This window comes from Arachis hypogaea, chromosome 8 (assembly GCF_003086295.3).
Source record: "Arachis hypogaea cultivar Tifrunner chromosome 8, arahy.Tifrunner.gnm2.J5K5, whole genome shotgun sequence".
NCBI classification, from domain to species: Eukaryota; Viridiplantae; Streptophyta; class Magnoliopsida; order Fabales; family Fabaceae; genus Arachis; species Arachis hypogaea.
The window spans coordinates 27,434,220-27,451,997 of NC_092043.1; the positions used below are offsets into that span (position 1 = coordinate 27,434,220).

Below are 17,778 nucleotides of genomic sequence, written 5' to 3' on the forward strand. Positions count from 1 at the left end.
ATAAATGTAATTAATTAATCTATTATATAATGTTAGCTGCTCTATAATTTCTAGCTGAAAATAGTGGGTTGGGTGATATCAATCTTTAAAGCCTATGGAGCATCCACAGTTTGTATACCAGCAGTTGCTACAACATCATTGGGTACATTTACGTTAGCTCCATCTTGAAATTTGGATTTAGCTACAATAGCTGCTGTTGCTGCAGCAAGAGCACATGCAATATCATCAGCTTTTCTATGAGCACAACTTCTTTTAGTGTGTCCTTTAACACCACAGTAGGTACAAGTGAATTCTTTATAGATCCTCTTTAACTTTGTTGTAGTTTTAGACTTCTTACTGCCCGAAAGTTTCTCATCATCATCCTTTCTCCTTTTTTTCTTAATATTTCTTGGCCTTCTCCTAGTTTTAGGTGCTTGAGACTTGTTGTATTCAAATTTTTTTCACAATTCCTCACCCGGTATTGGATTTAAAGAATGCATGTATGTAGCCCTATATGCTTCCATAGTCAACCAATGATGACAAAAGTCTTTAGAATTTCTTTTATCCTTGAAATTGCTGCACATCCATCGACACACAGCATGCCTATAGATTCAAATTTTGCTTTAATCAACCGTCATGTTAGTAGGCCAACCACGAATTTCAAATCTTTGGTAGCCATCATCTCCACACTATATAGGTGTCCATTTTTACGAGTCTTTCCTGATCTTTAGCAGCCGACTTTGTTGGATTCGGGGCAGCTTGCCAATATGGTGAGATAATTTCACTTTATTTTTGACAATCGACCTCATTGCAAACATCCGAACCTCCTCTAGTAGTGTTATAATTGGCTTTGCTCTAAACTCCTTGATTCTTAAGTTAAATACCTCACATCTATTGTTACAAATGTTGTCCATCTTTGATTCATGACTGAAAAATGCTCTTGTCCATGACTCTTTAGGCCACTTGTCCAAGTATGTCCATGCTTCTTCATTTTTCCTCTTTAGCCTAAGCATCTTCTGTTCAAATCTGTGGCGGGTAGTTTTCCTAGCACAGTCCCACAACATGCCTTTCAACTCCAATCCTTTCATTATTTATTAAAATTTTTCCATAAATGCCATACGCAAAATCTGTGATGAATCATAGGCAGCAATTTCTTGACAGTTAGTATTAACCCCTAAACCAAACAATAAGAACAATTTTACTTTCATGCTTCATATTAGCCATTGAAATAATGTTAATGAACTCAAACTGACCTTGAAATAATTTTAGTGAACTATTTTTGAACTCCGCAAAAAAAAATTCATGTTCTATGTATTCCAAGTCCATAATAATGTGTGTAATTAGTAAAATGCCAACGATAAAACTAAACATTCCAAATTTAAACAAGTTGAATTTGTACTCCTTAAATATTCTATCAGTGTATAATTATACTGGTAAGTGTCAGTACTCATAATTGATAATTAATTACTAGCCTGTTTATTTAAATATATCGAAAACAAATTATCTAATTAATTCAACTCTACTAAATGATTCAATATAAATATGTTTGAACGATATATAAAAAATGTAAATGACATATATGCTTTCAAACAAGTATATAAAAAGTGACAATATTGTATGTATAATAAAAAAGAGTAGTACCAATTATTGACAGATATATATAACTCATTTATACAATAAAAATTGAAACAAGTTGAGTTTGTAAATAAATTGTATAATTTACTCCTTAAATACTCTACCAGTGTATAATTGAAACAACTTAAATTTGTAAACAAGTTGTATAATTTACTCCTTAAGTACTCTACTAGTATATAATTGAAGAAATTATTATTATAAAGCTCAAGTCTAGAGTACTTTTTGCATGTCCGATATAAAGTTCCGTTTATCTTGTTCATAGTCATCAAGTTCTTCAAGAAGCAATTCTAAAAACCACATCCAGTTCTCTTTATTCTCGACATCTACAATCGCTCAAGCAATCGGATATATATGATTGTTGGCATCCTGCCCCACAGCTGAAAGTATTTGTCCCCCCAAAATGCGTCTTTAAGAAAGCTCCATCTAAACCAATCAATGGTCGACATCCAATCTTGAACCCCCTTTTTGCAACCATCCAGACAGATATACATTTTTTGAAATATTGGGTCGCCTTCAACCTGTGGAATCACTCCAATTTTGACGGTTGACCCTGGATTGCTCTTAAGTAGTGTCACACCATAGTCTCTAAGTCTACCATACTGTGCAGCTGCATCACCATACACCGCATTCCTTGCATCTGTTAAAGCTCTAGTCAAGGAGGACTTGTTCAAATCCAGTTCACAACTCCTCTTGAAATAAGTCGCTGCCTCACAATGCTTCAAGTTAGGGTATTTTCTCAACTTCTTGACTAAGTTCTGAGCAAGCCACTTTCTATTTGCTGCTTTGTTTTTGTTCACCCTAGGACATACATGCTCATTATTGAGCGTTTTTAACTTCCAGCATGTCTCTTCATGGTCCTTAGATCCATATGCAATCGATGGACATTTAACTTCTTCATTCTTTCACTTGCAAACTACCCTCACCCTATAGCTTTCATTTCTTCTAAATTTTATTTGTCTTCCCTCTTGAATGGTGAAGTCCCTCACAACTTTCACAAATTCTTATTCTAGTGTTAAATTTTATTCCAACTTGGAGCATCAGCTGTCCAAACCAAGTACCTTGTAAGGATATTGGAAACATGTCATCACTTTCTTCGTCACTAAGTTCATCTTCAGAATCTGGGGAAGTTTTTAACTCTTTCGATTGCCAAGAATATTTTTCATCAGAGTAGTCATGCATTGGATCATAAGCATCATAATATGAACCATAGTTGTTTCCTAACACTTGTAACCAGTCCACCTCCTCATCAGAACTCTCTACTATAATTCTATCATCTTTCACTAACACTTTCTCTTTTCCCTTCTTCCAGGCAGACTCCAGTGCATTCTTGAACTTCAAATTCCTTTTTCTTGCTTCAGAAATTCCACCATCAATATCAGAGTCATTTGAGCTTTCAAATGAGTCAGGCCTATATAGGCTGTCTTTTACAGAATCATATGAGTCACTACTACTGTTGGTTTGGTCTCTATCATCCTGACTTTCTACTATTTTACTTGCTGATCTAATAGATGATCTGGTAATAGGTTTGGTCTTGACAAAATCAACTGAAGTAGGTTTGGGTTGGGGCTTGTTTGTAGGCTTAGTGGTTATGACTTTAGATGTTGAGGGTTTGTTCTTGAGTTTGGGTTTGGTTGCAGATTTAGATGATGTGTGATTTGTCTTGATAGTGTTGGATGTAATGAGTTTTGGTTTGATGTTAGTGGTAGTGGATTTGGTTGAGGTGGGCTTAGGTTTAGATAAGTTATGCTTGGTTGGTAGATTAAGTTGGGCCTGGGTTGGTGATTCGAGTTAGGCCTAGGCTGGTATATCTCCTTGGGCTTGGTCTTGGGCTAGTACTTTTGGTTTGGCCTGGACTACTGGTTCTTCATTGGGATTCGTAGCTGAGACATCATTTGGGCTTTCTATTGAATTTGGTGTTGTGATAGGTGCATCCTTGTCTTCTTCATGAGCAACGGGGGTAAACTCTATTAACTCAGGTACTTCATCATCGTGAAGTTTCTCAAAATATAAGTGGACTCTTTTTTTGTTCATTCTTGAAAGATAGCATATCTCTAACAATTCCTTGTCATGTGAAAGTTCTCTCAGTCCATTCTTTAAAAGTCTACCAAGAATAAGCCACAAACATTCAATAATGTCAGCATAACTGAGCTCCTTATAGTAATCCCTCAATGAAAATACATCCAATCTATCTTCATCTAGTCCAGTTAATTCATTCGTATTGTCCCTTTCGTAAACTACACTGTATTCTTTGTAACAAAACTGCCTCCGTGATGATAGACAATGGTTATCAAATCACACATCTACAAATTAATCCAAACAATTAATAACTTAACTTCATCATCCAAGTCCCTTTATATCATGTATCAGTTGACTCTACATTAACATGTCAATCAAAATTTGTAATCAAAACAGAAAGTAAAAATTCATATACAAAAGTGATCACTATAACAACAGCTATATAATTTTTTGCTATCTATAATTAACAGCTACGCATTATCACATTGACAAATATAATCTATTTACTCATTCATGAATTTTTTATTTTATATTTTAAAAAAAATCATTACAGAAAACTTAACCAAGTTATGTGTCAAAAAAACACAGTTAACACTAATCACAGTAAAAGCTCAGCTATTGAAATTATCTATAAGGAGAAATTAGTAGATAAAGAAGTGATAGATTTCACTAACTTTGATGTGATTTTTTCTTTATAACACAATTAACATTAATCATAACCAGTCTTTTAAAAAAGAGAACCTTAACAGAAGAGGATCAATAACTAAAACTATCTACTTTTACAATGCACCCAATCCATTTGAGCTTCAAATAGAGCACAAATCAATGGCATGTAAATCCCAACCAAGAGAAGACACAAAACATAATATTGAACCTAAACATAGAATGATTGTATTACTAACTTTTTTGGGAGAAACGGTGGTGCGTAGATTCTTCTTCCTCGTCCTAGCAAACGGGAATGTGTGCGACGAGTTTTGTCGGTGACCTACACTAGTAGCGATATTGATCTTCCATAGTATGGTGCATGCGAGAGAATGGAGAATAAAAAGAAGAAGAGTTTCTCTGTTTGAGTGGTTTGATCATTAGTAGTGAAGTGTTGTTGAATTTTAACCCAAAAATGGCTAAAACGATGTCGTTTGAAGAGAGATTACGCGCCAAGGAAGAAACAGCGTCGTTTAATAAGGCTAGGTGTCAGGCCCACATGTCACTTAACGTTCCAAGTAAGCATTGTTGTCAAACTCGTGAGTTAACTCATAAACTCATAAACGAGTCTAGGTAGTTAATGCCAGGGCATCTTAGGCTAGTTTTACTAGCCTTTTTCTTTGTTTTCATCAGGTTTTATGCACTTTCTTGAGTTATAAGTAAGCCATTTGGATAAAAATATATGTATGCCTATATTCATTCAACCATGAGTAATTTGATGCAATTTCATGAGAATTATGCTATAATTAGTTGTGTATTAGGAATGATAAGAATTCTCAAGATTTTGGCATAGCTTTGATGCATTTGTTGGTTGATAACAGGTGAAGAAAGGCATGGAAGAAGGTTGAAAAAAAGAGACTTAGAGAAGAGAAACAGAGCATAAGTTGCAGATATTCACGTTTGAGGAAGCGTTGGAGATCCAACTTTAACCCTAACGTGGTGATGAAAGAGCCAATTCTGGAGCTAAGGGAATTTTGAGCGACGCGTAGGCGTGAAAAAAAGCAAAAATTGACATCCACGCAGAAGCGTGCAGGAGGCGTACGCGTCACTGAGGGATTTTGACCGATGTGCGCGGAAGCGCATAGTGCGCGCACGCGCCACAATCGAACGTTGGGGGTCCAACGTTACCTCAAACTCTACCTCCAACATCTTCGATGCTCATCCCAGAATTGAAATTGGAAAAAGTTGAATCGACGCGCACGCACCATTACCGCGTACGCACACCTGGAAAAAGGCAATGCACGCTTAAGCGTGAAGTACGCGCACGCGTGAAAATGCCAACGTTGGAGGGAACGTTGGAGGTCCAACGCTGAGGCCAACGTCATCCTTCCCTGGATCAAACTGGAAATTGGATAATATACATCCACGCGCAAGCGCACAGTGCGCGCACGCGTGGATGAGCAATTTTGGCAAGGTGCGTGGAAGCGCATGTTACGCGTACGCGTGGATCAGCGGACGTTGGCCCTCCAACGTTGGGTCAAACGCCAATGACAGCAAACCTTTCTGGTTTTACTGATATGATTTAAAGTGGCGTTTGAGTCAACGTTGACACAAAAACGTTGACTCAAACATGAAGCACCAGCATCCAATTTTCACACAGATCTCTTCTCAAGATCAAGAGCAATCATTTGGAGCATCTTCAACCGAAATTCATCAAGGCCAAAAGCCCAATTCAAGGCTTGAAGATCAAAAATAGGAAGTGTATAAATAGAAGCTAGTATGATTTAGAGAAAAACTTTTTCCTTCTTTTAGAATTTTTCACCTGTAATTTGGAGAGTTTTTATTTTGATTTTGGATCTTGGAGAATTGGGAGGAGAATTGAGTTCCCTTCCTCTGGATTTTCTTGTTTTCTTTTCTGCAAAGCTTGCTTAAGTCTTGGGTGTGAAGAATTGAGGAAATTCTGTCTCAATCTCACCTTAAGATCTCTTTGTTTCTTTTTCTACATAATTCAAGTTTCCTTACTGATTTTCATCTTTCCTTTTGCTTTGAATTGTTTTTCTGAATTGGATCAAGGAAGGTAGTGAGATCTAGACTTGGTTTTCTAGTCTCTTGACCCCTAAGATCTTAAATTTCTTTTCTGTTCCTCTACTAAGGTTGCTTCAAGCTTAATCACTTCTCTGTTTGAGATTTACTTCAGTTCAATTCATCTCTTATTTTTCTGTCCTTTGCAATTTACTTTCCTTTGTTTAAATTCTGCAATCCCAGCTCCCAATTCCCTTTTATGATTCAAGCCATTTACATTTCTTGCATTTTAAGTTTTAGTTATTTACGTTTCTTGCAATCTAAGTTTCTGCAATTTACCTTACTTGCACCTTAAGATTCAGCTCTTTTAATTCTTCTGCACTTTAAATTTTTGTCAATTATCCCTCTCCCTTTAAATTCCATGCAATTTAGCTTCTGTTGAACACAAATCACTCAAATCAACTCTTGTTTGCTTGACTAAATCAACCACTAAGCTAAAATTGCTCAATCCTTCAATCCCTGTGGGATCGACCTCACTCATGTGAGTTATTATTACTTGATGCGACCCGGTATACTTGCCGGTGAGTTTTGTGTTGGTTTATTTTTCACACATCAGTAGTGGAATCGAGTTAACTCGGACATAAACTCGTTTCTGAGTAGACTCAGATAGACTCGGGTAAACTCGCATAAACTCTGTCAAACTCCCGAGTTTACGAGCGAGTTGGCGTGTTTGCTTTGTTTGACCTTTTTCGCCAAAACGACGCCATTTTGGGACCAAAAATAAAAAATAAAAAAAGGAAGAAAGGGAGCAATGTATGCACGTAACCCTAAACAGCTAAATCCCTCACTTTGCTCGCCGCACTCACTCAGTCACTCTCTTCTGCAAGCCCTCTTCGTGTTTTGTCCGTCCCTCGCTGCCATCCATCCCTCGCCACCGTTCGTCGTTCCCCAAATAGCTCATCACTGTCTCCCTCTCTGCCGTTCTCTCACTCTCACTCTCTCATTCTGCTTTCTATTGACCTGTTTTGCATCAAAGCTCGTGGACTCATGGAGCTTCTGCTGTTGCCACGCTGCCGTCGTTTGTCGCGTCCTGCCGTCCTCTGCCGATTCGTCACGTCCTCTACCAAGTCATCGCGTACTCTGACACCGTTCGTTCTTGTCTGCCTGCACATCACATCAATGTTTGGTTCCTCAACTGAGCCTACTCCATTTAGCCATTCAAATTCACGTATGTTAAAAAAAGAAGTTACTGAATTGCTGCATGTTATAGTTGTTACTTGTTAGTGTTAGTTTAGTCTATTCTTAATTGCTATTTTTTGTAATTTATAGTTGTTACTTGTTAATGTTAGTTAGTTGTTACTTGTTACTGAATCTGAATGTCTGAAACTCTAAAATATCATATCTGAATTTATCAACTTTGATAGTAGATAACTTTACAACTGTTAGTGGATAACAATGTAATAACCAACTTTGCAGTTGTTTAGTTTAGTAGATAACTTTGCAATCGAATATGAAACTCTATAATTTAGTGGATAATTCTAAAATAATTTCTAATCATTTTCTAGAGATGGATAAAAATAAGTGGATAACTTTGCTAAATCAATTATTTGGTTTGTTGATTTGTTTATTCAAGGACAAAAATACAAACATGTGAATGATTATGATTTTGTTGGCTATGTCGAACCTGAACTTGAAAGAAATGAGGTTTCTAATGAAGATGGTGAAGATGATGATGTTGATGCAATGGAAGATGAAGATATTGGAGAATTTTAGTTTTAGACTTTTAGTTTATTAGAATATTTAATTGTTGCTTTGTTGTTTTATTTTTTTTTCGGTTGTATATATTCTATGAGCTTTGATTGTGTGATTATGTATTTTATGTTGAACTAGATGCATATTTGTGAAGAATTTAAATGTGTGTTCTAGAGTACTTGTTATAATTATAGTATTATGTTAATTATTATGTGTTTTGATGTTGAAATTATTAAGTCCGAATGCCTATATTTGACTATATATATATATATATATATATATATATATATATTACAAAAAAAATTATAACAGGCAAACTCATACGAGTTTACGAGTTGAGTTTATGAGTCAAGTTTAGGTCAGCTCTACGAGTTTATCTAGACTCGCGAGTTTGATAACCTTGCAAGTAAGCATGTCTTTAATGAAGATTAACATAAGGGCTAATATGAGTCACTTATTAAAAATTGGGGGTTCAAATTGAGTTCATTGGAATTTCAAAGGTCAGATTAAGTCATCCAAATCTTAGGTACCAATTTGAGTATTAACTCATATTTTGATGTGTATTAGTCTTTTCAAAAAACATGGATATGGGCCGGGGAACCTATTTAAGGAACTTGCAGCTAAAAGCCTAAAATTAACATGGGTATGGGCCAGAATTTCTGCCCATTATATCCTCATGGGCCGTAGCCCAATGTATTTAATTATCTGTAGTCCCATTTCTCTAGTTACAATAAACACTGTAAAGCCATTTGACCCATGACACACACACACACAAAAAACCCTTAAATAACCAGAAATTTTGTTATTAATTGTTATTTTATTTTTTTTACTTAGTACAAATGTATTATTCAACCCTTTCCAAAAGCAATCATATATAGCAGAGGATGAGAGATCTACAGTGACGTAATTGTCGAATTAGAAGACTAATAGTCTAGCTAATTAAGCAAACTTGGAAAGAAAAGAAAAAAGGAACAGAAAAGGATATCTCATCACTTCATTTTCCGAAAACAATAGGAGAGATCAGAGACAGCTGTTGGATTTTTGCCAAATGAATATGATACTATTTTTTATACTGTATAGTTTGTTATTTTTCTACATTTAAATTCGTACGTGTATAATATAAGTACTATTAGTACACTTGTTACTATTGAAAACATGTCAGGTTTAACTTCATTTCCTACTCTATTTTGTTACATCCAAAAATAGTAAATTCCATCAGATCAGATTAGGGTTCATGAAATTCATTTTTTTGGCCAGATATTGCAGGTTAATTTATTGTTTGAATGGAAAGTGGGAAACAGATACTGATACCACACCATGATCAAAGAACAGCATTTTTAATTGCAACCTTATAGAATGTTGGTATATATGTTGCTCCTAATTCAAGCCATGATAATCAATAATCTCAACAATATAATAATTCTAAAATATAATAGCCTGAGGGGTAAGTAAGTAAATAAATTAAACGTGCTAAGCAACAAATAAATGTATCATCATCACTACAATAACATGTTAGTCAACATCATTTGTCAAACATCTTCAAGACCACAACTTCTTATGGAAAAAGAGAGGAGATATTATGGATAAATGTGATAATATAATTAGCAACTTATATATCAACATTATTTCTTTTAGTGGGGTAGATTATATTATATATGATTCAGGGAAGCCAAATTAGTGACTGATTAGAAACACGTAAGAATGCTAATAATTTAGTTAAAGTGGACCCGACAAATTGACTTGTAAATAGAAATGAGGACCACGAACTGAGTTTTATGGTGTGACTGATTTCACATGGATCGGAACAATAATAAATAGTGTTGAATATTCGATTTTATTTTTTTTTCCAGCTGTTATTGAATGAACAATTCTTACTTCTGAATTGAGAGTGCCACATTGTTTCTTTCTAATTGAATTATTCAAATTGTGATCGTTAGGGTAGCACTTCACACTTTGCAAATAAAAAGAATTAAATTTCAAAGGTGGTGGAGCTGCTAACTTTAGGTCTAATCGCGTGACAACAACGACCTCACTTGTTGTTTAGGTAAAAGTTCATAGACACATTAATTTGTCACCTTGTGTTTGATTAAGACAACCTCATCTATTCAACAGAGTAAATCATATCTAAACATTATAATGTATATCCATCCATCCATTAATCAATATGAAATAGTGTTGGTCTAATAGGTATTTATATGTTTTACTCTCTTAACTCATTTCATAAGAAAAAAAAAAAGAAAAGAAAAAATGGCTCTACATTGTAGGTTAAAATAATAAGATATGAATCCCACCAAAATTTCATATAATAGCACAAAGCACCATAAACTGAATGTTGAAGCTTTCCACTGTTAAATTCAATGATCTACTGTTCATTTAAGCTTTTCCACAATTTGCTCTCCAAAGTAGTGTAGTTTCACTGTCTTTAACTCTAAGGTGCGGTTTACAGAGGAAACAATCAGACATGCTCCGCTGATAAAAATAGTTAAAATTACAATGACAAATAATTTTTAAAATATTTTTAAATATAACAAAAATAACTAAATATTGTCAATATTTCTCAAAATATATTTTAAAAGATAGATATTGATGTAATTTTTTTCAAGAATAATAATATAAAAAAGACATTTTCATCTTTAAAATTTGCAAAGTGGATTTTCTTTTATAATTTTTTATAATTGGCAAAAAAAGTGATTTAGAGATTGAAATTTTGCTCTAATTTTTAGATCAAATACACAAGTAGTTTGTCAAATATAAAAAAGATTACCACTTATATAAAGAAAATTTTACACTAATTTTGCCACATTTAAAAAGTTTTTAGAACAATTTTGTTCTTTGATCTTTTAGAAATATTTTGAGTGTATTTTTTATATACCCGCATTTTAAAAGGCGGTAAAAGCAGTAGCGAAAACAAAAAAAAAAAATACTTGTCGCTAGACAATGGAGTACCAAACATGACATTTGACATGATAAGATTCATCCCATGTTTTGATATTCATCAACATACTACGAGATTAATGAATTTTCTTAAAGAAGAAAAAACAGGTTAGAAAATATTATTATATATGTACACCACATTTATATATATGTTTTACTTTCATTGTTAAAAATGATTGATAAAAAGGTAGAGAAGATAAAAATTGTTTTTCATACTATACAAAAAATATACACAAAAATAGTGCAAATGTAATTTTTCTTTATAGGTTACTTGTATGGAATTTTTCACTAAAGCAGCACTATCAACATTCCAATTCTTAATGCTGAGTTAGATAGTCAGATTCAACCTTACAAATTCCCATCACTTCATGTTAGATCTTACTCAGACACATGTGACATGTTTGCACATTAACATTTAATTGATAGGTAATAACTATTAACTATGATGCCGATACATAAAACAAGAGGCACATACATACATACAGCTAGGCGCATATGAGCAGCATGATTATTATAGAAACAAATTAAAGCGATTACATTAGTACGGGAAAAATTATTGGGGAAATTTCTAATAATAAAAAAAGAGAAAGAATCATTGAGATCCTTATATAAATTAAGAAGATTGTTGGTATAAGAAACAAGCATCATTCACATGAATGATTAAACTTGTTGAGGATACAGCAAAACATGAGCAATGGACAAAAACCACATTACCCCACATAAGTCCTTTGCTTCATAAGCAGCATCTTAACTACCGTTTTAAGAGCATGTCAGTTTGCATTCAATTTGTTGGCATTCCATGCCCTTCTTGCAGAATATATGCCCACCACACCAATCATTTCAAAGACCACACAATAAAATAGCTTAAAAAAATATATTTATGCTTAATCAATCTCATCTCAACGTGTAAGCTATACTTGACAAATTTGTCTCCCATTATTTTAATTATGAGAAATGAAGTTATCCAAAAAGAAGAGATAAATTTATTTGACAAATCCAAAAACTAGACTTATATGTGTTATTTTTGAAAGACAAAAATATGTTAGGGACCAATTTGAATATTTTTATTCATTCAAGGAATAGATTGAGAAATTACTCAAAATAAAATAAAGGAAGCAAATGATTTATTAGTAAAGCATTAAAACTATTTAACACAATAAGGAGGCAGGGTAATTAAAAAAAAAATGTAATTAATGGAGCATGGATGATGGGGTCTGAAGGGGTATGAATGTTGAAGGAGAAGATGGCAATGGCAGAACCTGAGATGAACCTGTTACATGTTGAGAAGAAGAATCTTTGACCCCAAACAGTGTGTTTCTCCTACCTTCTTCAACGAGTCTTCTGTACAATTTCTCCTCTGCATCCCTCAGGAACTTGAACTTTGGAGGTGGCGAGGATCTAAACCTATTGAACTCTGATTCTTCTTCTGATGATGATTCAAAGAGAGGGTTGAATTCCAAAGAACACTTGAAGGGTGAAGAGCAAGGTGTGTCAATAGCACACATAAGATCACTTAAGCTTCTTGATTTTCCATCTTCACATTCCAACTCCTCTTTGGTTTCCTCTTTGATTGTGAAGAGAAACCTTGGAGGACCTGCAAGATTGTGCAGCCTCATCAACTCTGATTCCACACTACCACCTTGGAATTCTTCTCCACCATTATTATTATTATTATTATTACCCAACTCTGGTTTCCCTGAAGTAGCATGCACGGTTCGTGGAACCTTCCAGCAAACCCAATAATGAAAGAGACCCTTTGACGGGTCACTATTATTATTACTCTTCTGACCCATTTCAATATCTGAGGATGATGATGATGATGATGGTGGTGTTCTTGTATGGTTTCTCCACCACAAGAAATAGAAAAGCTGTGCAGCAAAAGCAAGAAGGAGAAAAGCAAAGACAAGGCTCAAAGCAATACTTAACACACACGAAGACATGGCCCTTTTTCTAGCAAGGGAATTTCATCACATCATCTTCATCATACAAGTACAAAGAAACAAATTTTTCGGTGATGGTTGAAAGCTAGCTACGAGCTAGGAAGAAAGAATTAAGAGAGAGATTAAAGGGTGTAAAGATATGATACTAATTTAGCTTAGTGCCACTCAATTCTTACCTTTGAAGCTCTCTATAGCTAGCTAAGCTAAGCTATCTCTAATAAAGCTACTAATTATTAATTAAGTAATAAGGAAGTAGTTGTGAGGTATGAATGGAACTGAGGGATTGAAGAAGACAGAGTGGTATAGTTTAGTTTTGTTGTGTTGCTTGATTATTGTAAGGGTTAAGGAATATGGTTTTGGTTTATAGAAAACAGGGGCATTAGCTTCTATTGTTTTGTTTGGGTGAAAAAATGTGGCTGATGAAACAGAACACCTCACATGCCACGCATGGGCTGGTAAAACCGTGTGCCTTAGCTTGCCACTATTCCAACATTACCAAATGGATCATCTTAATTTTTTTTAAAATTATTTTTACAAAATATGATCTTTTATGATATACTTTTTAAAAGAAGATGTTAAATGGGAAGAGATAAAATTTTACAAAATAAAAAAAAAAATTGAAAAAAAAATTAAAGGATCTATTTCCAATAAGATAATTATACTTGTAGTATTATAATAATCATATTTCTAACACCTAATATTTCTAAGTTATTTGGATATAAAAAATATAAGTACTTTTTATATAAAATTATAATTAAGGTAATGAATACAAAATTATTTTGCATAACATGAATTTTTTTTTAAATAAAAGGTAATTATTTTATTGTATATTTACTTATTGGTATAAAGTAAAACAATTACATAATTTTTAAATGAAAACACTAGCTATTTTATCCTTTTAATCATAGTGGTGAGCATTTTATAATTTTTTTTAAATAGATATATTTATCCTTTAAAAAATATATAGAGATAAATTTGTAATCTTAATCTTTTTGCAAGTATTTTTTTCTCTTGAATGGCGTCTATCCCAAACTGCTTCTCAAAAAAGGTTTTGTAAGTTTTTTATGCTTTGACACACGGGTGTTTTATTTTTATAAATTAAATAAATATAATAATTACTAAAATAAATAATTTAAAAAATATTTATAGAAATAAATACTTAATTTTTATCTCGTTTACAATGTAAATGATATAAGACAAGTTGACGCTGTATATCTCGTTTACAGTATAAACGAGATATATGTATTTTTTTTTAATTTTTAAAAGTAATAAAAAATATTAATAATATCAATAATTTAAACTTTTAGTATGTAATTAGTACATAAAAAAGTTGAAAAAAGAGATTAAAATAGATATGTTTGATCAATTAGTACTCAAAAAGAATACATAAAAAATTTTAGATTAAATTGTGTATCTCGTTTACAGGATATTTATTTCGGTAAATATTTTTTAAATTATTTATTTCAATAATTATTATATTTATTTAACTTATAAAATAAAAAAACCCTTTGACATACTATATTTAACTAAAAAAATAGGCTTTTTTTTTTTAAGGTGCATTTTATCCTATAAGCATAGACAAACAAAACCATTAAAATGAGATTATCTATAATACAAGTATATGCTAGAAAACTATTAATTAAGCATTTAATAAAAGTATGATGGTGGTATCCAAAAATGTTAAGGTTTCTAATAAAAAGTATATGACAAAAATATATAGAAAAAGAATGACTTAATAAGAAGGGTTAGTTAGCAAGAGTAAAATATGAAAGCATATATCCTAAGAGGAAAAAATTGAAAATTAAGATAAGTTTAATTCTGTGGCAAGGAAAAGGAACATAATAACGCTCATCCAAAAGAGTATAACTTAATGGAATAAAAGTCACTTAGATAAAATAAGGTGAATCGCTTTGGCTTCACTCGTAATGAAACGAAGCTTCTTAATTCGTATTCTTGCTATTTGATTTCCGTGCTAAATATGATCAGAATAAATAAAAACAGAAATATTCAATTGAAAAATATCATCATAAACAAGATTCGGTGCCAGAGAATCTTCTCATATGCTACATAACGTACATGCATGACCTGTTTATATTACATTTTCGCTTTCTTATATTTTACCTAATTAGTTGGCATGGCATAACATGAATAATATAAGCTTGATAATTAACAAGACTAGATTCAATACTATTAATAATAGATAAAAGAAAAAGAGCACTAACTAAGAAAGTCCAAGAGTTTTATAACGAACTATCCTATCCAATTGTGGAAGCAAAAAATCAGTTCCGACTTCCGAGAGTTAGAGTTTAGTATATAACAATGAGTCAAGGTTGGTCCCGGCCTGGAGAAGTGAAAAAGTCAATGAAGTTGTGATTTGCAAGTTCATGATTAGATTGCTGTCTTGCCCTGCCTGCTGCCAAAGTGAGAGTTGGGTGCTGCGGAAACAGATCCAATGTTCTTGGGTGGATGGGCTCAGGTGGGATCATCATTGGCACAACATCCTCAATCCTTGGGCTAATGGGCTGAGGTGGCATCTTCATCACAGGCAATGCTTGATCAGTCCTTGGGCTTACCACCATATTTGAGTGTTGATTTTGAAAGTGCCCAATTTCACTCTGTACCAACCCATATGCCGGGCTACGTACCACTGAAATGTTGTAGAAGACTCGAATGTCAATGAAAAGTCAATAGTGAATAGTGAATATTAACATATATTTGATGAGTCAACGTGATTGTGCAGAAAGCATGCATATAGTAGTAGGTGAAAATGAAAGAAGATGAGAGGAGAATGAAAGAACCGGTAGGAGAAATCGGGGGAGAGATGGAATTGAGAAAGCGATTGAAATAAGGATGATGATGATGGTGTTGTTGAAGACGTAGTTGTTGTTGATGATGATCTTTTTGCCTCTGTCTCTGCCTGGCTTTGTGATTCTGGAACCAGTAGAAGACGTTCTTACCTTCAATGGGACCATAAACCTTGAGCCTCTCCATAATCTCCTTAATTTCTTTAGGGTTTGGAGTTCTCACTCCCTGGTTATAGATCTCCTCCAACGTGCTTATCTGCTCTTTCGTTGGGTTCCATCGTGAACAACTTGACGACGATGATGACGACCCTGCCGCAACACTCTCCTCCATTAGTAGTATCTAAATCTATGATGCCGATCGAGTACTTATTATGCTTTTTAATAGAGTATTAATAGTTATTAGTAGTATGGGTTGGGTTTCATCAACTCTTGATCTTAATCATCCTTTATATTAATTACTAGCATCTCATCTTAATTCAACTTCCAAAGCGACCCTGCCCCCTAACCTACTACTAATTTCATTACCCAACCGCATCCTTTCATGCTCTAACTCACCTTCAATTCATCTCTCTCTTTTTTTAATTTGTCATTCCCAACATTTTAAGCATGCTATTGCTGATCCTAATAATAATAGTTATCCACAACATACATCTATTATATAATATATTTAATTAACACATACTCTGCTTATATATTAAGATTACTAATTACTAATTAATTAATAAGTGACAAGTAATGAGAGATGTTTAGGCAGCAAAAACAAAATTAAAGAAACAGCATAATCTTACTCTCGTCTCGACTATTGATATCCTTTCTGATTTTCTCTCTCCGCTGGTTATTAGTTTTTCATAATCTCTCTCTCATTAATGATAAGCCGCCCTGCACCATTCGAATAAGTGTCTCTCGTATATCCATATGTTGCAATGTCTAGTTAGATTTATTTTCTTTTAATTTTATTAATTAATTAAGCTTCTTCAAGAATTTGCTACAATTTTATATTGAAGTGTTATTTTCTATTTTAAATTAAATATTATTATTGTACTCTTTTGAGTACGTTTGGAAGAATTCCAATTTTATTTATACTAATCTAATAGTTAGATTTTTTTGTAATTCTATTTTTAATGAATAAAATTTTATCTTTGAAAAAAAAATTAAGCACTCCATTCTATATTTTACTTTATTTTAGCTGCATTATTGGGAATTTTTATATAACCTTAAAATGTTTTATTATTCGTTTTCTTATTTTTATTTATTTTAGAAGCATTATTATTATTATTATTATTATTATTATTATTATTATTATTATTATTATGATAAAGGCATGCGCAGTCTTGGTGGCTTAATGAAGAGAGAGAAGAACGTAGACATTGCTAAATTGACCAAAGGTCAATAAGCAGTATAGCCGACTCTAATTATCAGTGTCATCTCACCTCGTGAACAAAACACATAAAAATGGGTGGCAGATGGCACATTCTCCCTTGCCTTATTTATTTCTACCACGCAGTTCGAGAACACCACGCAACATTAAGGATTTGCTTTGCTACGTCATATTTGATATTTCCCCTCTTATTCTGCATTCTTCATTTTTTGGAACGGAAATTTGTTGAAATGTGTCAATCGGTACATGAATGCTACAAACATGCAGGATTTGGTTTTATGCGTTCTAAATTTGTTGAGATTTTATAACAAGTTAGTATATAAATAATCAGTAATGTTAAGAGATTAGCATATTTTATAATTTATAATTATTAATAATTATTACTAATATTTTTAATAATATAAAATTATATTTAATAATATAAGATTACATATTTTTTTTAATAATTAAATAATGATTATAATTTAATAAAAATACTGATTTCTAATATTTTTCATAAATAAATCCTATTTTATTCACGTATAATTATTTTTTCTAAGAATATATAAGAAGTTACAGTATAAAAAATATTAAAAATTATTAAAATTTATTATTTTTTATTGTTATTCAATAATCAATTACTTTTTTGAGATTGGGACTTTACTTTCTCTTTTCTTTGCCCTATCATTTTTATTCT

The 17,778-nt window shown here is 32.8% G+C and overlaps 1 protein-coding gene across 1 annotated transcript; it reads right to left on the reverse strand.

Moving 5' to 3' along the window:
* Positions 1-12,020: 12,020 nt before the first annotated feature.
* On the reverse strand, positions 12,021-13,379 carry LOC112706710 (uncharacterized). The gene has a single exon (XM_025758140.3). The coding sequence runs from the start codon at positions 12,918-12,920 to the stop codon at positions 12,171-12,173; it is 750 nt and encodes a 249-aa protein (XP_025613925.1). The 5' UTR covers positions 12,921-13,379; the 3' UTR covers positions 12,021-12,170.
* Between the last annotated feature and the right edge of the window lie 4,399 nt (positions 13,380-17,778).